Source organism: Poromitra crassiceps (assembly GCF_964638095.1).
Source record: "Poromitra crassiceps genome assembly, chromosome: 6".
In the NCBI taxonomy this organism is placed as follows: domain Eukaryota; kingdom Metazoa; phylum Chordata; class Actinopteri; order Beryciformes; family Melamphaidae; genus Poromitra; species Poromitra crassiceps.
In genome coordinates, this window is record NC_139627.1 from 18,854,805 (window position 1) to 18,878,374 (window position 23,570).

Below are 23,570 nucleotides of genomic sequence, written 5' to 3' on the forward strand. Positions count from 1 at the left end.
AATCTAAAATGGTTCATGGGTTACATTCTAATCTAACAAACCTATCAATTTAAAAGTCAAGCATGTTACCGTGGAAACAATTAAGCTTAGCCCAAAAATCACAAATCAGAATGAGGGGGTCCCTGGTATACTTTCTATCTTGTAAGGGGTCCTTGGCTGAAAAACATTTGAGAACCTCTGGCCTAAGGGATCATTTGGTCCCAGGTCCGGGCAAGATACGCGTTGGCCCTGTGAAGAGGATCTGGGTTATGGGCCCCCTGAGCTACGGGGCGCCTGGCCCTGGGCCCGGTAGACGCGTTTGGTAATACATCCCTGGTTTAACGCACACCTGCTTGTTGAGTATCCTGCTTTGGCTGCTTATACCATGGTCAGTTTAACGCACACCTGCTTGTTGAGTATCCTGCTTATACCAGGGTCAGTTTAACGCACACCTGCTTGTTGAGTATCCAGCATACCATGGTCAGTTTAACGCACACCTGCTTGTTGAGTATCCTGCTTATACCATGGTCAGTTTAACACACCTGCTTGTTGAGTATCCTGCTTATACCATGGTCAGTTGCCACAGAAAAAGAAATGAGACCATTAATATTTTCATGCGTTTTGCAATCAGTGTCCCTAGCTCGTAACACCTAAGGGTTTGACTAATCCCTGGAACAATCATGACCATCCCATCAGGTCTGTGCTGCCATTGGGCAAGTGCCCAGGGGCACCAGCCAATTGCCTTGCTGATGAGGGCACCAAACCTCTTCAACTCTTTGCAGACGGCGACATCCGTGGCCGTCTTTCAGAGGCTGTTACTCCGTTTTAAAGACTATGTAAAACACAGCGAGCTACACTTGCTGGATGAAGTTTGATTTTATGTGAAAATAGCCGGGCCGCTCCTCCCCCCCCACTGGGATTTCATGAAAGAATACACACTAATCTCATTTATATAATCACCATAAGTGGCATTAGCAGGCTTTGCCCCAATTAGATTCATATCTGACTAACGAAATAACAAGTAAGAACAACAGCAGGAAAACCAGCATTAGGCTTTTCTCCATCAGCGCTCAGGGAGTGATGGAGTCTGTGCAATCTGCTGACCCACTTTCTGCATTTCTATTGGCTCACAGCCCAGCGGTCACCAAGGGAGGCGGAGTTCGCCTGCTGTCAGTCACATGCCTGTCGCCTGGAGATGATCAGCATGCCCTGTGTGTGTCAAGTCCATCATGTCCAGCTCCTCCTTGGTGATGAGTCCTGGCTTCCTGCTCAAGGATCAGAAGATGGCAGGTGGAGCATGCCAGGGTGCCCACGCACGACCGACAGACACTTGTGTGTGAAACAAGGAAACTTGTGAAACTAGGAAAACATAACCTAGGACGCTGGGTGAGACATGACAGTACCCCTCCACACACACATACGTAAAGCCAGGTTGACCTAAACCCAGGGCTATGCAATTCACACTGCAGGTTTAATAGCCCAGGGCTGTTGGAACCAGTGCTGGCAGAACAGCTAATGGTCCTGTCTCTTGCCCCCTTTCAACTTTTAGCCCTGTGTTTAGAGCTAGAGGGAAAGTCGAGGTTAATGAACATTTTTCTTCTTTCTCTTAATCTTTGAAGCATTTTCTACACGTGTCTTGTGTCAAAGTTTTCCTTGCATCATCTGATTTTGCTGACATGCTGATCACAGGCTTACAGAGATTCCTGGAGCAGTGGGATTAAAGATTTAGAGAGAAACAAGAGACAATATGTTCTTTAGTTTATTGATTTCCAAACTCATGACATGAAGGTATATGGAATGCTCTCACACAATTTTACCTTCCTTTTAATGTGTCCAAAATACATTAACCTTATATTTTCTACAAATACAAATGCAACAGCAATTTGCTTGACAAGAAAGTTTTCAGGGTGTTTGCAGAGGCTATAACTGTTCATTTGTTTTGAGTGCATCTGTCTTGAGCAGATTCATTCTGCTTCTTCCCCACCGCTGTCGGCCTCGGTGTCGGCGACGGCGTTTTCTGGAACGTCTCTCTCTGGTTCCTTGGGGTCTGCAGGTTCAGGGTGAGACTCTTCCATCGGTTCCTCAGCTGCTTCTGCCTGAGGCGACGGGGTTTCCCCCGCTCTCGCAGACTCCACCTGAGCAGAATCACAGATGATTGTAATTATTTTGTGATGAAGTATAGTAGGGGAAGTACCGCTTCCGCGAATTGAACGCGGGTCTCCACGGTGGTAGGCGAGTACTTTTATATGACAATATTATATGACTATTTTATATGACAAACGCTTAGTGTTACCTGGGGAACAGTGTGATCGGTTTCCTCCTGTCTGACTGCTTCTGGTTCTTCTTGCTCCATGGGTTCCTCCTCGTCTTTCGGACGCGCTGGTTGCTGCTGGACTGGCGGCTCTGGATCCTTCAGCACTGCAGGAGGAGCTACTGCTACAACAGGGGCAGCTGGAGGGGGCATCCGTTCAATCTGTAGGACAAAGGAAAGGACAGAACAACGAGTGAAGGTGTTGTATGTTCATAGCCGATCCCACAAGCAAAATACAATCTACAGTATAAAGCCCCTTTTAGACTGGCCAAAAAGACTGTTTAGGGTAATACATGATTAGAATTAGACTTATACTTAAACATCATGACAACAAACCAACCACAACACTTTGGGTGTGTTGATCCAGAGAACCACAATAATTAATTTGGCAGCTGTATTTGAATAAAAATTAAGTATCTTCAAAACCACAAACTTTCAAGGATGTTTAAGGCCCTGTGTGAACCCTGTTTGATGTCTTAGTCACATGTTTAAGGTCATGTGTGAACCCTGTTTGATGTCTTAGTCACATGTTTAAGGTCATGTGTGAACCCTGTTTGATGTCTTAGTCACATGATGTTTAAGGTCATGTGTGAACCCTGTTTGATGTCTTAGTCACATGATGTTTAAGGTCATGTGTGAACCCTGTTTGATGTCTTAGTCACATGATGTTTAAGGTCATGTGTGAACCCTGTGTGATGTCTTAGTCACATGATGTTTAAGGTCATGTGTGAACCCTGTGTGATGTCTTAGTCACATGATGTTTAAGGCCATGTGTGAACCCTGTGTGATGTTTGTGTCTGTTACATGATGTTTAAGGCCATGTGTGAACCCTGTGTGATGTTTGTGTCTGTTACATGATGTTTAAGGCCATGTGTGAACCCTGTGTGATGTTTGTGTCTGTTACATGATGTTTAAGGCCATGTGTGAATCCTGTGTGATGTCTGTCTGTTACATGATGTTTAAGGCCATGTGTGAACCCTGTGTGATGTTTGTGTCTGTTACATGATGTTTAAGGTCATGTGTGAACCCTGTGTGATGTTTGTCTGTTACATGATGTTTAAGGCCATGTGTGAACCCTGTGTGATGTTTGTCTGTTACATGATGTTTAAGGTCATGTGTGAACCCTGTGTGATGTTTGTCTGTTACATGATGTTTAAGGTCATGTGTGAACCCTGTGTGATGTCTGTCTGTTACATGATGTTTAAGGCAATCTGTGAACCCTGTGTGATGTCTGTCTGTTACATGATGTTTAAGGTGATCTGTGAACCCTGTGTGATGTCTGTCTGTTACATGATGTTTAAGGCAATCTGTGAACCCTGTGTGATGTCTTAGTCACATGATGTTTAAGGTCATGTGTGAACCCTGTGTGATGTCTGTGTCTGTTACATGATGTTTAAGGCCATGTGTGAACCCTGTGTGATGTCTTAGTCACATGATGTTTAAGGCCATGTGTGAACCCTGTGTGATGTCTGTCTGTTACATGATGTTTAAGGCCATGTGTGAACCCTGTGTGATGTCTGTCTGTTACATGATGTTTAAGGCCATGTGTGAACCCTGTGTGATGTTTGTCTGTTACATGATGTTTAAGGCCATGTGTGAACCCTGTGTGATGTCTGTCTGTTACATGATGTTTAAGGCCATGTGTGAACCCTGTGTGATGTCTGTCTGTTACATGATGTTTAAGGCCATGTGTGAACCCTGTGTGATGTCTGTCTGTTACATGATGTTTAAGGCCATGTGTGAACCCTGTGTGATGTCTGTCTGTTACATGATGTTTAAGGCCATGTGTGAACCCTGTGTGATGTCTGTCTGTTACATGATGTTTAAGGCCATGTGTGAACCCTGTGTGATGTTTGTCTGTTACATGATGTTTAAGGTCATGTGTGAACCCTGTGTGATGTCTTTGTCCATTACCTCTCTCTCCACAACAGGCTCAGTAGGCTTCAGCACAACAGGTTCTACGGGCTTCGGCACAACAGGTTCTACGGGCTTCAGCACAACAGGTTCTACGGGCTTCAGCACAACAGGTTCTACGGGCTTCAACACAACAGGTTCTATGGGCTTCAACACAACAGGTTCCATGGGCTTCAGCACAGCAGGTTCTATGGGCTTCAGCACAACAGACTCTATGGGCTTGGGCTCTGGTTTTTTATTGGCTTCCAGGACGGACATGATGGCAGCGGGGATGTGGGCTTGCTGCAACAGAAAAGAAGAGGCAGAAAGAAGATAAATTACAAAAGAAACAAGAGATTTTCATTGAAAACTGAGAAAAGCTGGAAAACTAACACATCTGGCTTACTAGTAGTTAATGTCAACAACTACAATACACCGTTGGCAAAGATATCTTATTATAGGATATTACATACATGAAAATGTGCCATATACAACAGTCCAGAATCAGAATCACTTTTATTGCCACAGTATGCAAGTTACAAACCAACAGATGAAGAACATAGAAGTACATTCTTCCGTTGTGTGACGTTTAACAAAACTCATTTGCACACAAAGGAGGATTATGGGAGTACATAGTTTAAGCTAAATGTTCACAATATTACCACTTTTACTCTCTTAAAATAGATACTGCTCAATAAACAACAGAATAATACCACTCTTTCCGCTTTCTGATTCTTGCTCTTGAAGGCTGTGATGAAAGTGAAATGTGTTGCTATGTGGTAACCAGGGGGTAAATGGGTGATCTTTCTTGTTTCCACTGTATTACTGGTGCACTTGATGATCCATGAGGCCTATACTTGTATACTGGTGCAGGAGATCCTGTGGAAATAGGCCATAGCAGGTGAGGTGTGAAGGAGTGGAGGAGAGCCCGTGGAAACAGGTCGTACCAGGTGAGGTGTGAAGGAGCAGAGCAGAGGCTGTGGACATTAGTCTCACGTGGTCGACGTCAGCAAGCTTCCAGCGACGGAGGGTCTGAATCACAACAAGTCTTCATCACAAGAGACTTCCGGCACTCCATCCAGATGCTGCAGGTGAAATCTGGTTGGCTGGGCTGTGATGGAAGTTACGTCATACAGCGCATCATACAGCGTCCCTGGTGCCTCTCATATTACAGTCCAGCAAGGAACACGTTCAGTGGGACGCCATGAAGCACCGTGAAGAGACTCAACTGTGAAGTGATAAAAGAAGCTACTAAAAAGTAGCGATAGGCTGTCTTGCAGGAAGAATGAGTGGGCAAGATCATTTAACGGCTGTGCAAAGGCGGCAGCGGCAGTTTTAGTCAGCGTGGTGCGTTTGAGCCATTTCAAGAAATAAAGTTGATGTTTTCACCCGGGGTCTCTTTAGCTGTTGCACACATTCCGAATCCACCGCCCATGAGGTCCGTGGTTGGTAGATTCATATGTCTGTCACGCATCCTTTTTTTTGTCTTGGGGGGCGGGTGTTAACCACTTTTGAGAGTTGTGTGCCAGATGTAGGTATCATCTACGGCTGGCACTGCGAGACTAGTGGACATAGGCCATACCTGGTGAGGTGTGAAGGAAACAGGCCGTACCTGGTGAGGTGTGAAGGAGTGGACGTGCTGCAGAAGAGGCTCTCTGATCTCTGGGCAGCGTGAGAAGACGCTGTCCAGCTGGGCAGGTGGCAGCTGCAGCAGCACGCTGTACGACTGCGGCTTCGTTCTCTGGCAGCACTTCACAAAGCCCTCCCACACCTTGGGATACTTCCACACCTGCAGGAGAAAATAAGGACCAGTGTAATCCACCAAGACTGGGTTATCACCGTTCTGTAGTCTAACAAAAGAAAATCATCCTAAAAAAAAAAGGGGGTGGGCGGTGGAAACTACGTACAAGGTCTGTAAACTTTTGTGCTAAACAACGTATGACTTTGCATGACTTATCCAACAACACATGGTGTATCTATTAGTATCTTAATTCAGATGTTAGTTTATTTTCTGCTGAATTAGTCATGATTTCAATTTTCCAGGCCTTGTCTATCACTTGGGACTTATGCAGTACTTTCTTGTTTGAATTTATTTTATGAGAATGACGTCTGCTTTCACTTGAACCTGGAAACCACTTTGGAAACCATTTTAAAAAGTGCTTTATAAATTAAGGTGTTGATTATTAGCTTTATAATAAGAATTAACTGTATAAGTATTCATAAATATGTGAAATGTTTTAAATCATTTCAAAGGTAACAGCTAGCAGGGGCCAGACCAGAAATTAAACATTTTGACAGGTTTAAAATACAAGATTCTGAAAAAGAATTAGTATAATTTTAGAGACATTTTCCAACTCTTCCAAGCCTGGAATAAAAAAAGATTCCGTGACTTTTCCAGGATGTCAATGCTGTAGAAACTATGAATGTCCATCTAGATTTGGATGGCGACCTGCTTGACGATGAGGCGGGCCAGGATGTTCATGACGAAGCCTCCCAGGCGGGGATACATGGTGAGTGACTGGATAACGGTTCTCATCAACAGGATGGGGAGCGGACTCTGCTCCATCAGCTGCTGCATCACCACTGCCAGCACCTCTGACGTGTAAACATTCTTCTCCCCGAAGCACAGGTTGGTAGCTGCACCACAGAGACAGGGAGAGCATTTGAACCTCAGCTCAGGTACATGTGGAATAGGCCTGTGCCGACTTCAGTAGTACGATTATCTTGGCCAAATGATCTCAACATACAATATATTTTTAATAAGATGAAAACTGGAACCCTTAAAAACTAGGGATGCACCGATCCACATTTTTTCACTTCCGATCCGATTCCGATACCTGAATTTGGATATCTGTTGATACCGAAATTATGCCGATACCAATATTTTTCTTGAATATACAGTATAGGCAAAGATTTGGCCAATTAAAGATTTTTTTTTAAATATACATTGCAAAAAGCAGACAAAATTAAGAAAATATACAAGGCAAAGAAGGATACTATTATACATGGGCAAATTACGGCCAGCGCCAATATCGGCACCCGATACCGATATTGGATCGGATCGGCCCCATCCCTATTAAAAACAGTACTGTATGGTTTAATTGCTTTGAAAAACAATTTATCATATCAATTGCAAGACATTACATTTACCTTTTTTAAACGCATTTTAATGTAAGACTAGAACATATTTAAAGAGGAACTAAAACCCCAGAATTCTGGCAGACCGGCTGCTGGTGCAGAGCGGCCGGCTTAGACTGACTCTGCGTGGGAAAGGGGTTCTTGTCATCGGAACCCAAATCAGCCACAGACTCAACTGCAAAAGTAGGTTTCAACCCCTACAGGGCTCTCTCGCTGCATGAAAATTATACATTGTGTAGAATTCTAACAGTTTACTCTCAAATGTGGAGATTTTGACCAGAATCTTTCAGCAACACTACTCAAAAGCGGGTGAGCCTAGGAATCGAGCACACGAGATTTCTAGTATATGATAGTAGCCTACTTTATTTAGGCAGAAGTTGCAAGGGTTTTGTTTTATTTTGACCAAATTAGGCTACTGGGGCCAAATTACCACTCGTTAATGACACATATCAGCTTGACTCTTGCGTCTCAGTCGCGGTCTTTGATTGACAGGTGATAGAAGCATGCTTGGCACAGGGCAATGTCATTTGGGACCTTGTAAATACAGAGCAAGTTGAATGGCAGAAATCGGTTCAGATTTTGGGATTCAAGAGCTGGTTAATAACGGACAGGTCTGTTCAGATGCGCATTCTGGTTCACTGCAGTGGCACATACTGTCTCCCTTCCTCTGTCTGTCTGTCTGTCTCTCTCTCCCACACACACACACACGCGCTCTCCCTTCCTCTGCCCGTATGTCTGTCTCACACACACTCGCTGTCACCATTATGCAATGCCAAATACGCAAACCGGTCCTGACCATAGACTGTATTTCTTTAAACAAAATAAAAAATAAAAACTCTGGGAATTTAGATATAGATAGATACTTTATTTATCTCCGAGGGGAAATTCTGATGTTACTTATATTTTCCATCCTGGGAGATGAGTCTCCTGGTCAATCAGGGAGGGTATTTTTTATTAAAAATAATAATAATAATAATGCTACATGTTACTTATTCCTTCTCAAACTACTTCCTACATGGTGCTAGTCTATCAAAATATCTTAGCTGTCATTGATTGTGTTGCATAGTGGTTTTCTGTACTGTTGACAAATTGTGATATTTTGCTTTGGACAAAAGCGTCTGCTAAATGACGTAATGTAATGTAATGTATCTGATCCGCTTGCTTTTTACCTGGTGTGAAACCGAACCAAACCAGCTGAAAAACGAAACAATGTATCATTTTTGCATTTGGTGCGACTCAGGAACCAGACTAGGCTGGTCTGAAAATGCCCTAAGAGCAGAAATAAGGACTGTATATTCTGTTTTAGGGTGGCTTTAGGATTGAAGAGGAATACTGACCTTTTATAATAGACTTCATGTCACATTTGTTTGAGTCAATGTTGTGTAAGGAAATGAGCAACTCTCCTGGGGTGAGAGGGGACACTGTTGAACTTCCCTCACCTGAAAGACAAAACACAACAGTGCAAATACATCAGAGGTCTAAAATGAGCAAAAATCCAGTGAATTAAATAATAGTTTCCACAATTACAAAAGGTAAAATCACATAAATAAATTAACAGAAGGCAATAACAGTGGGGAATAAGAAACATGATCAAAATAGTACATTTCTATCATACATTTCTGATTGCCCAGGCCAGTGTTATCGCCTTATGTATTTTTTATGCAATTCATAGCTAATGGCAAATGTCCTCTTAGATTCTTCTTCAATTAGGGTCCTTAAGAAAATAAATGTACGGTAATCAAAAGTGAGTATGTGGTCATTTTGGAGGTCCTTAAATGTAAAAATTTAATGTAAAAGAAAACATTGAAATTGAGGAAACCACCTATTCCAACAGTGGAAGATATGACTGTCTTACTGTGCTGAGTGCCCAAGAGACGGTTGAACACCTCCTTCACTACAATCGGATTCAGTTTGATCAGCTTGGGCAGAGCCAGGATGACTTCATTCTGTAGAAGAAGAAGGAAGAACAAAGAACAAAGCGTCTGTTATAAAACATTACAACAGGGACTGCGGTTTCATGCACACAACAGTAACCCATCTTCTTGTTTGAGCTGGATCAGATTAACTACATACCTGTTATTTTTTACATTTTTTGTAACAAGACTTTGATAAAGCTCTCATTATTATTATGAAACTTGAATACGATAGCTGGGATACACCAATATTAGTTGAGATACTGCGGCATGTAATGGCTTGTCGAGTTTTCTGTTGAATTTTCCCATCTGCATAAGCTTTGTTTGTGATATTTGTGATTTTGTCAAATGTGATACAAAGGCAGTGGCTTATTCGACACAAGATCTTAACGGGGATACAGAGAGTAGCGTAAATGTTCTAAAATGTACAATTTAAGCAGTGATCAATACCTTTTCCAGGCCGTTTATGACAGGGATTAGGAAACGAACATCCGGTACTCGTTTGTGGTAAAGGTCGCGCACTCTCTCCACCAGCTCTGGAGAAGGAGGCACTGAAGAGGAGAAGAGAAGAAAACACCTTTTTCTCACACACTGATGATGCTTTTCAGCTGTCTTCGACAGCAGCCATTCTCAACCTAGGTCTCAGAGCGCCATCTAGTGGGCTGTGGAGGCAGTGGTACTGCCAAATGTTTAGATTAATTTATTATCGTCATCATTATTATTTTGTCATTTCCAAAGCTTTACAAAGTTAGTTATTGACAAAGTAATTTTTTTATCTAAATGTGCTCAAGAATTCCATAAAAAACTTCAAATTAAAATGTATAATTTCAATTACAGTTATATTTGAATATCACCATGCCAAACACAAACACATCAGGTAGAGACAAGCATGGAAGGTGGTCCTCAGAAAAAAAAGAAAGAAAAAGAACGGGCCTTAAGTTAGAAAAGGTTGAGAACCCCTTTTCTACAGTACAATACAGAAATTAATCAATTCAAGAAGCAGATTTTCTTCAAAATTCTACAACTGGAAATCTATATCCAGTACTTAAAGAAATTTAAAATAATTTAGTTATTAATTATTCATATGTCAACTGCAGTTTAAAGGTGAAAATACTCATTCAGTGTGGCAAATACCTCCAACGTGGCCAGGAGCTTATGGTTTCGCCCCCGTTTTTCGGCAGGATATCTCAACAAGTTATGAACAGATTTGCACGAAACTTGGTAGAAAAGCAAGTCATGGGCCAACTTAGAAATTATTAACTTTCCACAGCCACTGGCCAAAAGGGGGCGTAACAATGTCCAATCACAAAAAGGCGCCTACTATATTTACTGTCAATGGCGCCTACCTTCCAAACGGATTCACATAACACCATGAAACTGTGGAAACGTTGGTCATGGGCCAAGGAAGAACTGATTAACTTTCCACATCCATTGGCCAAAGGTGGGCAACGTAATTATTATTTTTTACCTTTATCCGTCAGAATATGGAGGCAGCGAGTGACGAGAGTCTCTGCTCCTTTAGGACAGTTTTCAACCAGGAGCAGCAGTTCAGGAGAGTTCATCCCCATTCCACGGATCTAAAATAGAGTTGAGACAACTCATGAACACTGAATGTTAATCAAGGGTCTATACATAGTTTAATATCAACAACACTCTATTAAAGAATCCGTATATATATTATTCCTCTCTTGTAAGAGTCCATTCAATATTTTGTGAACATGAACAACAATTCTCCCACAAACCTACCTGATGATATTACAGGTTCGAGTCTGAGGGTGTGGTGACACTTTGTGTAATTTTCTTTGGTCTGAACCATAGTGGAAACATTTCTTTTGTTGCATTTATGTATTTGGTGCATTTACTGTAGAGGACAGTTTGATATTTAGGTGAGGTGGAGTGTGGTGAAGGGGGGGCATTTTTATTTTATTTTGATTACTGGGGAGGGCAAGGCATTTTATTTTGAGATGGGGGGGCATATCAAGTTTTTGTATTTTCTGTTTTGCATTTGTTTGCATTGTGTTTTGCTATGTAGCTTATTATGTGTTTTATATCCACCCACCCCCACACAAATGGTTTCTCCCTAGCTGGTAAAACTTGGGTGTGTTGCTGATTGCAGCCGAAGAGTTAGTTAGTTAGTTAGTTAGTTAGTTATTTATTTTTCAAAGTGTCATACACCTTAAGGTGCCCAGCCCACATGGGCTTACAAGACACTAGTTTCAAAGCATACAGGAGCAAGAAAAAGAAAATGAAAGAACAGAATATGATACATCTCCAGAACATGTCAGACAATGAAAGAAAAGATTATATCTCAAACATAAAGTACCATCCTACGCTGTTGGTAGGCATTTAACACAAACTGAGCAACCTGGAACACTTTTTCAGTAAACAAGTACTGAAGTCTACAATCATCAGACATAGAAAACAGATCAGGACCTTCATCAAAAGAAATTTTACAGAAAAGCCTATGTCTAAGATTGTGATATAACGGACAGTAAAACAGAAAGTGCATTTCATTTTCAACCTCTCCCAGATCACACAGGTGACATTTTCTGTCCTCCTCAGGAATTGAGTGGAAGCGCCCGGTTTCCAGAGCCAGAGGCAGGATACCACATCTCAGCTGGGCACAAACTGACCTCTGAGCTCTGCTCAGGTTAAGGGTGACATAGTGCTCTGGGTGATAAATGTGTTTAATCAGACTATACGTTCTCAATTTTGGTTTACACAGAACTTCTTCTGACCATTTCTGTTTATAATTTTCAAATAATATTGTTTTAATTTGACTAACAGAACAAGATAATTTATTTCTATATATATATTGAAGACCTGACATATCAAATATCTTTTCAAGCGCATTTGACCAAGAGTAATTATTTGAAAGATCCCAGAGAAAAATTTGTTTAGTAAGTCTGTTATCGGGCATATTAATAAATCTATTCCACAGTCGCACCATGTCACCCCTATGTCGCACTTCACATGGCTCCCATCCCATGTCACCATATACTGCAAGTTTAGGGGCCATTTTATGCACACCCAGAAAACGGAAAACGAAGATGGGCTGGCTATCACATTAAGGTGTGCACCTGGACGACATCCACAATAACCACACGGTTACTCCCGTCGGTCCCATTTAGTCCTATTTATTTACCGGGGCTCACGTATGATGCACGAGCAAGCCTGCACGTGCGTGGCTCATTTCAAAGGTTATATAACCAGTTTACACACATTGATTAGTCAACTATATGTTCGCTGACCAAACGACCAAATGTTATGCTGAATTTATGTGTATAGTTTCAGCTTCAGAGTCTCAACTTGATGATATGAATATGGGAAATGTATTGGTGACGCACATTGAGAAAATGAAAACATTACTGGTGACAGCGCACCTTGACAAATTTGAAAACATTATTGGCTGAACTTGTGGGTGGGGGGAGGGCAGCTAATTGTTTTGTTTTGTTTGTTTTTCACAGATGCAGAGCGAAAATATAAAAATGTCAGGAAGGGCAGTTGCTTTTTTTAATGCTACAACATATTTTACCCCACCCAACCTAAATATTGGTTCACATTGTCAAGTTACAAAATGTCAAAACGTATCATTCCAGTCCCTCTAAGCTTAGCTAAATATGACAGACCTGTCTGTGCTCCTGATATGAGCATCGGTCCCGACTACAGTTTGCCCTCAGTTAATTTGGTTATGCATGCTAGGATTTCCAAGCATCCGTAACTGTTGGCTATCAGATGTCAACATTCACCTCCTCATCTTTATTTTTGGTGCCAACAGGTTAGAATGGCATTGCATAAATTAACCCAACTAATGTAGCAACACACTCCAGAGTTCAATAAATAATAAACTGCTCCAAACATGCTTGCTAGTTGTTTTAGGAGTTTTTCATTTTCACAAACAAACAATGTTTTAGACCATAAAAATATCAAACCATGACTTCTTAAACTGAGGACCACATATTGAGGGGAGCTTTGACAAAGAGAATGATCTGCTGATAGTGAGGAATGACTTACAGGCTGCTCTATCACTCGCAGCACACTGCGTTTGATGTCGGCGATGGCCTCGGTGTAGACAGAGGCCAGCTCATGGACCAGCCGGTGGTTCAGAGGCAGGAGGGAGAGGTAAAGGAACAGACACTGTCGCATGGTCTCCTCAGTCCAGGGAGCCGCCACCTCTGTGCCAACAAACAGCACAAACACACAACAACTCAGGGTCAGACAAATAGACTTGTAACTGGGATGTTGCTAGTTAGTTGCGGGAGCGAATGTGGTGAAAACAAGTATGGGTAAATCTGACAGGCGCCTGTAACGTTAGCTACTGGGTCCCAGCACAGAGTCTGGCTGCTGTAACGTTAGCTACCGGGTCCCAGGACAGTCTGGCTGCTGTAACGTTAGCTACCGGGTCCCAGCACAGAGTCTGGCTGCTGTAACATTAGCTACCGGGTCCCAGCACAGAGTCTGGCTGCTGTAACGTTAGCTACCGGGTCCCAGGACAGAGTCTGGCTGCTGTAACATTAGCTACCGGGTCCCAGGACAGAGTCTGGCTGCTGTAACGTTAGCTACCGGGTCCCAGCACAGAGTCTGGCTGCTGTAACATTAGCTACCGGGTCCCAGGACAGAGTCTGGCTGCTGTAACGTTAGCTACCGGGTCCCAGGACAGAGTCTGGCTGCTGTGTGATTATCTCTTTACTCGATGGTGTTTCCACCTCCGGAGCCTACCGCTTCTGCCACATTCATTTCAGCCTGAATTGCTCTCTCTCTAGTTCAATTACTCACCCTGTTAGTATTGTATTAGTTTTAGTATTGTGATGATCAAATCGTCACAGCATTTAGCAGTTGTCATTGGTCAGATTAACTGTCAGTCTTAAACTGTTAATGTTAAGTCAGGAGTGGACGTTGGTTAGTTTAACTGTCAATCAGTGTCACCATTCTGAGTGATAGGCTAAGGATTTGCATATGTCAGGTTCTTTTGGGGGCTGTTGATTGGGCGGGCCTTACAGTCTGACATGCGCATGAGAGAGAAGTGAGGCTTATGAAAGGGACTGTGGAGGAGGCATGTGGAAATGTTCGGCCAAACGCCATTCCACATGGGACTCAGAATGGGAAATGATGCCTTAATGATAAACTATAGAGTATAGACTGTTTCACATTGAACTGAATGTCCAAAAAGTCAGTGACTACTAGTCACGACAAGTGAGCACTCTCAAAAAAAAGTTTCAAAAGCTACGGTGCAAGGCGCAAACAATATACAAGAAGACAGAAAAGCCAGCAATCAAAGTAAATCCTTTTGGTTTTTTAACACCTTCGGTAGCAGCAGTGACATCAATCAATGCCATTGATTGATGTCACTGCTGCTACAGTTCAGCGAAAATCATTCTGGATCAAAATGCATTTGTGGATATCTGAAGTTGAAAGCCCTATACACATAAACGGCAAAAGTGAGATAATTTGTCCTCGGTAGAGTAGATATCTGAAATGACAATTGTGCATTATAGGAAGAATGTCATTGTGGATATCAGAAATGTATTTTTTGACTCTGAAGAATTAAATTACAGCATTAGCCTATTATTAATTTTGCCTTCACTCCTAAGCTATGGTCATATCAATGCTAACTCAGCCCAAAACAAATGTACATTTTCAGTTTGCGCGGTGGTGGGTCTTTGATTATGGTAACCCCTAGACTAGAATGTAGCCAGACTATTGTGATAATAGATCAGATAAACACTTTCAAAGCCACACCCATTTTACAGTCACAGTGGGGTGTGCAAATGGTGAGTAAATGTGAGTGTGTGTAGCAGGTTGTTGCTGTACAAATACAGGCTTGCTAAGCAAAACCTTCTCTAGGTACATAAAAGGGAAAACCCATGATAGAAAGTGCATAAGTGACAGATACCAGTACTACCTGGTTTGTTTGGGGATTGGAAAGTGTGTGTATGTGTGTGTGTGTGGGGGGGGCGAACCTGTGTCTTCGGTGGCCCCAAAGAGCAGAGAGGGAGGGTTAGGATGCACCAGAAGCTGCATGTAGTTCAGCGCAAACTTCTCAATGTAGTCTCTGAGCTGGTCTTTCTCATACATGCGCTTCAGAAAAGCCAAGGCAGTGGTGCGCACCTGAAAAGAAAACACACAACGATCGAAACATATGAGAATCACAGAAAATCAGTTCAGCAAACTTATTACTTTGAGGGATATGGATCATCAATATGCATCACCTTCTCCTTTTCATGTGAGCTGAGGTCCAGAAGCACATGGAGATACTGAAACTGCCTTGAGGGACGTTTGACGATGAGCTCCTTAAGAGTCGTCATGCCCAAATACACCCGTGACTGAAACACAGTTAGAAGATTACAGTGGGGTCAAACAGGTGTTAGGATCAAGCGCTATTCAAGGCACAATTAAGATCCTGTAGTTTACCTCGTCCTCACAGTAACGCCGTATTACGTCCAGCGCTGATTCTGTTATTATGGGAGCCTCCAGTACCAGCTTTGTGAAAAGCCTGGAAGAGATGGTAAGTTCAAACAGAACAGCACTCAGTTTAGGGATTTACTTTATACGTTATTCCTGTGGCTTGTTACTTCTACGGCCAGTAAAATCGACATCTTTGAATATGACAACATTAAGAAGCAGGGCCAAATTCAAGCTTGGGAGTCTGTATCTCAGAGGGTTTGTTTGGCAGTACAGAATACACTTATAGAGGAGGATGGTTCTGGATACAATAAAACGCATGTCGGTCCTTTCTGCTCATTGTCTACTCAAGAACATGAGGAAAAAGGGAAGGTAGAAGAAAAGCACAGGGATTCTGCTCACCCGTCCCTCTGCTCCGGCTTCTCCTGCAGGCCTGACAGCAGCGTGGAGAGACAGTGGTCGTAGCTGTCCAGCAGGCCTGTGGGCAGCTGGCTCAAGTAGGTGTTGTACTCTTGGTAGAGGAGAGAAAAGGCCAGCTCGCTCCTGGTCCTGATGTCCTCCAGGATGAACCTCAGCACGTCCTCCTTCATTATCCCCTCAAACTGCGTCACCAGCCGGGACACGAGCTTCACTCTGACCTGCAGCACAGGGTAACCATGGTTAGGGATCGTTCTAGATTTTATTTTGAGTACTGGGGAGGGCAAGGTATTTTATTTTGAGATGGAGGGGGAGGGGGGGGGCATATAAAATGTTGGTATTTCCTGTTTTGCATTTGCATTGTGTTTAGCTACGTATGTTTTATAGCCTATATCCCTACCTTGTGACCTCCCTATCTGCTGGTTGCAGCCTTGCAGCCGAACTATCGCATTAACATGTGCACCCCGAGGGCATCCACAATACCCGCACACGGATTACTCCTGTAACCTCCTATCTCGTAAGTTGTGGCTAGTTTAGTTGTGTCAAAGGTTATGTAACCACAGTGGCAAGTTTACTTACAATAGTCAACTAATTTAGTGAGGTGGATGCAACTTTGCTCTAAGCACAAATTGAGGCAAAGAGGCGTTCACTCGTGCTGACATTTTTCAGCCAGAGTGAGAAAGGTACCAGTGAATTTCTCCCTGTACCAAATATTTACAGTAGAACTCCATCCAGGTACCAGTGAATTTTTCCCTGTACCAAACATTTACAGTGAGGAAATTTAGTATTTAGTCCATTTAGTATTTGTGACTTATATCATAGGGTACTAGGAGGGTAATATGTAAGGGATAATGTACAGCAAGCTGGTCATTATTGTAAAATAACACAGATCACCGACACGCAGTGTTATTATTACACGGCCACTTACTAAGTCAATCAATTATTTGTCACAAAATATAACAATGATGATTTGACATGCTACATGTAACACACCAGCCGGGTAGAAACAACATAACATTACCTGGATTAGTCTGAGATTCTAACGAAGAAAGCAATACATCCAAGAGGGAGGTGTTTGGTAGGAGGCTACGTGCCATTTTAACAGACTGTTGCGAATTTTTTTGCCACAGGGTGTCACAAATGAGCTTGTTAAATTAACTGGACTCCTTTGTGTGGATTGATATGACTGAGGTGGCCTCTGTGTATGGAACACTGAGCTAAATAAATGGTATGGAAGCGCTCTGATATCCCGAGCAGCGGGCTGTCATACAAACCGCTGAATGCCGTGATACCCAATCAGAATTGAGCATTCAACAAGGCCGTGTAATATATTGTTCTAACGCCAGAGGAGTGCATTTGTCCATCTTACATGCATTAAAATCCATGTACGATGCCTCCCAATGCTCTTCCGATTCAAGCGTTATGCCATCTTGGATTTCAACGACATATGTGTCCTGTCCATGGTTGTTTGGGTTACTTACATGGGACATGCCGCTCTGTGCAATCGCCTTTTCTGAATGCAGGATGCGTTTGACTGACAAGGAGGTTAACTTCTCAATCTGGGTGTCCGATAAAGGCTGGACGACATCTGACAAACGAAACACTTTTTTTCTCCCACTTGCCCCTGCCATTCTGGAAGAGAAAGAAAACATATTGGGTAATAAATGGGGTTTACACCAAAATGGGCAAAGAACAAAACAAACAAGAATTCTTGGGTTTATTTTGCTTGGACCTTTTGCATGCAGTGAAGGCACTGACCGAACATACTGCAATGATAAAGACATTAAATGTAGAGTGCATCTTCTTATTTATTTTATACTCTTATATTTATCACTTTCTGTGCAGTGGAGGATTTTTCCCGAGAAAGAAGGACACACTCATAGGTGTTGAGAACAGCAAATATAAAAGCATTCATGAACTGGTTATAGGTTTAATCACTATTGTATCGTATCGTATCGTATCGTATCGTATCAGCAATAGAGTGTGGCAAAACTGTCATTTATGATTATTATGTATTACTTTAGGTTCAATGTTGTGAAAATGAAAATCTGCTAGTGCTACTGTAGCAAAAAATTTGATTAGTCTCTCAAGACAGACGTGTTGGCTGCCGCAATTTGCAAATGCCCCCGCCTACCCATCTGTACTTCAGCAGGTCTTAAACTTGGTAAAAATAAATAAATATATCTAAAAGATATCCCGTAAAAATAAGGCAGGATATCCGCTCATTTCTCAACTTTCGTGTCCCCTGTGCAGTCGCTTAATAATAGCTGCGACTGGAAAACAAACTAGTCAAATCCTAGCTAGCTAGCTGCTGAGCAGAAATGCAAATTGGACGAGATATTTTGATTTATTTATATATTTATTTTAGTGAACATGTGTCATGATTGGTCCAATAATCATCAAACCTCCTTCTGGTAAGATAACCACCTCTGTCCAAATTTGAATGGACTGAAGTACAGAGCATCTCTGGATAGAGCCCGACCGATATATATCGGTTCACCGATATTATCGGCCGATTACGATATATCGTATCGGCCGATATGGTGCACCGATATTGCAGATTTCTTTTTTCTTTTTTTAGTTATAGACAGCATGTTGATTTGATATTTTTTCTTAACTATTTGTTCTATTTCTTGTGTTTTTGTATTTCTAGTTATTTATAATTATTAAATTCCCTGTTAAGTTTACTGTTTCATTGCATTGAGTTTATTAACTCATTGAGTGCCAAGGACGAGTATGTTCGTCAATTGGTTTAGTAACGTAGAGTGCCAAAGACGAGTATGTTTGTCAATTGCGTTTTTTGACGGTGGGACGTGGATCAAAGCCAGATCCATCTCCTGTGAAAGTATGGTGCATGTTGAATGTGTAAAAGCTATTTTACGGACCCATTAGGTGGCGACAGTGCTCTCCAGATTAGAGAAAGGCGAGGAAAAACAGCAGAAAAAGCCGTGATGAAACCATTCTCATGAGAATCGTTTGGCTTTTCGCTGTCGCGCTGGGAGCCGGCGCACAACGGTGGGGGGCTCCGAAAATAGACTCTGGGTGCAGCACACTTTGAAACGCGCAGCAGAAAGCCCAGAATCGGACGCAGCTTCATCCCAGCTCACAACCGAAACCCCAGAAACGAGCGAGCCCGATCCAGACTCCCCCGACGAGCGGCCGCCATCCAGGCAGCAGAGACTCGCCTGACACACGCAGCACTCAGAACGAGCAGAGCCACCAGAGCCACACCCACGGAGGAGGAGTTTGCAGTAGAGGGGGGTGGGGGTGCTGTTATATTGAAGGAAATTACTGTTCAGATGTTTCAGGTCAGAAATATTAGCTTCAGAGTCAGTGATTTGCTTGAAATGCTATATTTCACAAAAGGCTCAATATCTCAGCTTCTAGATGGAAACGCCAATTTTTTCTGTTTTTGACCTACGGTATCTTCTCCGGCTGATAACTAAAGAACGGAAAATGATATCAATAAACTTTTTTTTGCTGCTGATACAATAGAGTCTCATCGTTCTTTGTGCGTGTTCGGTGTTTACATAGTACGGTAATATCACACAATATTCTGTGGGCCTCGAGAAATCACTGAAAACGCTCTGAAACTCTGGCACTGGGAGCGTCCGTTCTCCAAAAGTGGCTGGCACTCAATGAGTTAATAAGCTGTAAAATATCCTGCCTACATTACATATTTCAATTCATGTCAACTCATATCTTTGTCAAGTGTTTGATATTTGAGGGTTGCTGATGTGGTGCCTCCTCTGGTCGTTAAGGGCGCCTGTTCGGAGGGGAACTCGTTGGAATAGCGTGATCCTCCCACGTGCTATGTCCTACCGGTAAAGCTTCCCCTGTCAGGTGAAAAGAAGCGGCTGGCTAACTGCCCATGTCTCGGAGGAAGCATGGAGCCAGTTTTCGGCTCTCCCCAGATCGGCAGAGGGTGGAGCAGCAACCAGGATAAATAAATAAAAAATTTGCACTAATGGGGAATCAAAATTGGATAAAAAAAAAATATATATATATATATATATATATATATATCTATATCGACTGATATATCGATATCGGAATTTTTTTACTCCCTAATATCGGTATCGGCATCGGCCTCAAAAATCCAGTATTGGTCGGGCTCTATCTCTGGAGTATTTGAAATTGTGGAAAAGATAGACTGGCTTGAGAGACTAAATATGTGATAAACACACATCCTTGGGCAGCGTTGCTGCTCTGATCTGACCAGAAGTCGCCCTGTGTGTCAGAGCCTTGAACTCACTTGGTTGGTGCAGAGGGAAGGATGGGTTCAGGAAGCCTCTTGAGTGGAGCCTCTGGGGCCTGGACCTTCTCTGTGTAACCCACCACAGAGATGGCCTGGCCCAGCATCACGCCTGGCACTTTGCGCTTGATGAGCAGGTCTTTGGCAACAGAGTCGTCCTCCATGGCTTCCTCTTTGCCGGCGTCTTCTTCTCGAGCTCTGCACTGCTCAAGTCCTGAGAGAGGAAGAATGTTTTATTTTTTTGCACAAGCACACACACACACACACACACACACACACACACACACACAAACACACACACAAATTCTCAAACCTTTGTAGACACCCAAATCTTTCTGTTACTGACCTGGACCAATCCCGGCTGCCGACATCTGCGTGGCCATCAGCCGAGCCAAATGTTTAATTTGGGCATCGGTGCCTGCCGACTCGACTGGTGTGTACGTGGCCTGGAAGGAGGCTGGCATGACGTCTGGCAGATACACCATGCTGATCAGCACCTAAATGATGAGAGAACAACCGAGATTTGAGCTGAATGGTCGTACTGTTGGGGTCAAAGTGAGAGATCAGTGCCCCCCCCCCCCCCCCCCCCTGATAAAAAAACATCTGCTGGAGCTTACCAGGTTGGCCACATTCTCGGGGCTGAGCAGCGGGTGCAGGAACTCAGCTGTGAGGTCGATGGCAGACTGAGCCACCGGCACAGCGGAGGGCTTCGAGACTGAAAGCGGGGCCGGCTCCTCTTTGTCTTCGTCATCCTCCATCAGGGCCGGCTCTGAACACAGACACACAAATGCGATGACTCTTGGTCGTTTGATGTATGCAACTGTAGGTCTTATGGCACCATGGCTTAAAATATGGCTGTGTTCTCACCTTCTCCAGACCTTCATTTCTTGATTCCATTTGAAGATACTGATTTGAACCTAATGACTATGCCATATCACTTATTTAAAGACTATTCTTCACAGCAAGAAATGGGTCTGAAACCAGAAAATGTGTAGTTCTATGTGTATCATATCGGAACGGAACAGTACTGCAATATTTTTCCATATATTAAAAATAGGTTGAAATTTCATCTTATCTTATCTTATCTAAAAACTTGGAAATTGCCAAATGCTGCTTGCATTTGTGTCCGTGCATTCCAGCTCTGTGTATGAACCCTGGTCTCTGGGGTTTAAAGACTACAAAGAATAAGTCTGTATGTGTGTGATATCACCATACTAACCCATCTTGAGCTTCTTGCCCTCTGTGTACTGTTCGTGGCGCGGTCTCTTGCGCTGCTCGCGTGGCGCAGGTGTGGATTTGGTGATTTCGCTCTGGGGCATTCCCAGGTCCAGCAGCAGAGTGCTGATTTGGCCCTGAAACTCCAGGGAGCAGGGATGCTTCAGCACAGCCACCAGGTGGAGCTTCAGGTTCTTACGCACGCTGCTCACCTGAGACTTGGCCAGAGTCGGCGGCAGGTTTGCTGAATAGAATAGAAGTGTGAAACTTGAATTATTATCTAGTGAATAATTTTTTTTTGTAACTGTTAGACTAAGTATACTGTAGGCTCCAACTCATGACTTTGCTTGGATTCAGTTTTCACAACAGATGACTTGACTTTCAGTTAACAATAGATGATTCAAATTCTGAGCTTCAAAGCTTTACCTCAATGTCCTAATTGTCTCACACAAACACACACACACACAATCACATTCAAATTAAAGCTAAAGCAACTTAACCTTTAACCTCATAGGCATATTGGAATTTCAATTGCCAACAAAATATCCAAAAGATAAAAAGAGAGTTTGGAGCCAAAGCGTGTTGTTGGCCACTGTGGTCAATGGCAGAGGGACACAACACTTTGTTTAATCAGTGTTAATAAGGTTTCTATTTATTGGTATGTTTTCAACACATCCTGACAATGGGACTCATTAGAGCAGTCATTCTGAACCTGGGGTACGCGTACCCCCGGGGGGTACTTGCACCCCCTGCTGGGGGTACTCGGAGGGATCCCTGGAATCTCAATGTTATTTTATGTGAAATAAAACCAACGTTAAAACATGTTGTACAGTAATACTATCAATATACTACGAATGAAAATGAGCTTGAGAATTGAAATGGGGTTTAAAATAACTTGTATCTACATTAATTTTGTTCTTGTAGATTTAGGAACAACATATTAAATAAATGTGTTTCTGGAGTTGTTTCTGACGGACACTACTACCTGTTGCGCGACGATGCGCTTACACAATTTGCTGCTAATGTTACAAGCAAGAAGCTATTGCAGGCATGTTGCAAAATTGGCTGAAAACTGGAACTATTCGAAAGAGACGTGTGGAGGAGTCCAGCAGCAATGACATTCAAGCGAACGAGGACAGGGAAGCGAGCACCAGTGCAGGCTCCGCCAGAAGCGCACCACGAGCGGTATTCACAGCCGCAACAACGCCTTCCAGTGCTAACGCTAGCGTTAGCAGTGCTGAACCGAGCGCCACATGTGCTGCTAGTGACTCCGTCAGCAGCACAAGTGTGGAATCCACAAAGAAACAACGTAAATTATGGAAATACAGCCAATGTGAGTTGTCAGGACACTAGTCTCGGTTTCCAGACGTTTGGTAAGCGCCGCCAACAGCGCCACCTAGTGAAATGGATTAAGACAGAGCTGAGTCTATCAGGACACCAATATGTTCTGTATGTGTGTTTGAAGTACAATTGCTTGCTGTGTGTGTGTGTGTGTGAGAGAGAGAGAGAGTGTGTGTGTGAGTGAGAGAGAGAGAGAGAGAGAGAGAGAGAGAGAGAGAGAGAGAGTGTGTGTACTGCTTTGTAACATGTGAGTCAGAACTTTGCACATGCACACAGGTGTTTGTGTGGAGGTACAACAACAACCTATATATAGGAGTATTTCCAAATGTCACACTGTCCTCCATGTCTGTGTCATGTCCCCTGTAGAGGCTGGCCCCCGCTTCAGCTTTTAGCATCATCAGCCCACAAAGAGCAGAGATGGAACATCTATGGCCACCATTCAAAATCCCCACTCCTACATTAGATGTACAGCACAAAGAGCTCAGAGTCTATTTGTGCTGCTCTTGTACCAATCAGACATGTCCCTCTTATCCAGCGGTGGATGAAGTACCTGAAAAACACATTTCAGTAAAAGTAGGCATACATCTAACCAGAAAATGAATTTGGTAAGTCTGTGTGTGTGTGTGTGTGTGTGTGTGTGTGTGTGTGAGAGAGAGAGAGAGAGAGAGTTTGAATGAAGTACATTTACTGAAATACAGTTCTTAGG

The 23,570-nt window shown here is 43.0% G+C and overlaps 1 protein-coding gene across 2 annotated transcripts in view; it reads right to left on the reverse strand.

Moving 5' to 3' along the window:
* Window positions 1-1,737: 1,737 nt before the first annotated feature.
* The window catches only part of sympk (symplekin), a 43,094-nt gene continuing 21,261 nt past the window's right edge, over window positions 1,738-23,570 (reverse strand). For both annotated transcript variants that reach the window (XM_083638390.1, XM_083638391.1), the window contains 19 exons: window positions 21,528-21,767; window positions 20,926-21,077; window positions 20,655-20,805; window positions 20,309-20,522; window positions 17,535-17,685; window positions 16,039-16,274; window positions 15,646-15,727; window positions 15,444-15,557; window positions 15,195-15,342; window positions 13,249-13,409; window positions 10,703-10,811; window positions 9,685-9,785; window positions 9,177-9,267; window positions 8,659-8,760; window positions 6,633-6,820; window positions 5,796-5,972; window positions 4,205-4,486; window positions 2,273-2,452; window positions 1,738-2,114 (listed from right to left, as the gene is read on the reverse strand). In XM_083638390.1, coding sequence (XP_083494516.1) covers window positions 1,944-2,114; window positions 2,273-2,452; window positions 4,205-4,486; window positions 5,796-5,972; window positions 6,633-6,820; window positions 8,659-8,760; window positions 9,177-9,267; window positions 9,685-9,785; window positions 10,703-10,811; window positions 13,249-13,409; window positions 15,195-15,342; window positions 15,444-15,557; window positions 15,646-15,727; window positions 16,039-16,274; window positions 17,535-17,685; window positions 20,309-20,522; window positions 20,655-20,805; window positions 20,926-21,077; window positions 21,528-21,767 — 3,050 coding nt within the window. In that variant the 3' untranslated portion in view covers window positions 1,738-1,943. The remainder of the gene's footprint in view (window positions 2,115-2,272; window positions 2,453-4,204; window positions 4,487-5,795; window positions 5,973-6,632; window positions 6,821-8,658; window positions 8,761-9,176; window positions 9,268-9,684; window positions 9,786-10,702; window positions 10,812-13,248; window positions 13,410-15,194; window positions 15,343-15,443; window positions 15,558-15,645; window positions 15,728-16,038; window positions 16,275-17,534; window positions 17,686-20,308; window positions 20,523-20,654; window positions 20,806-20,925; window positions 21,078-21,527; window positions 21,768-23,570) is intronic.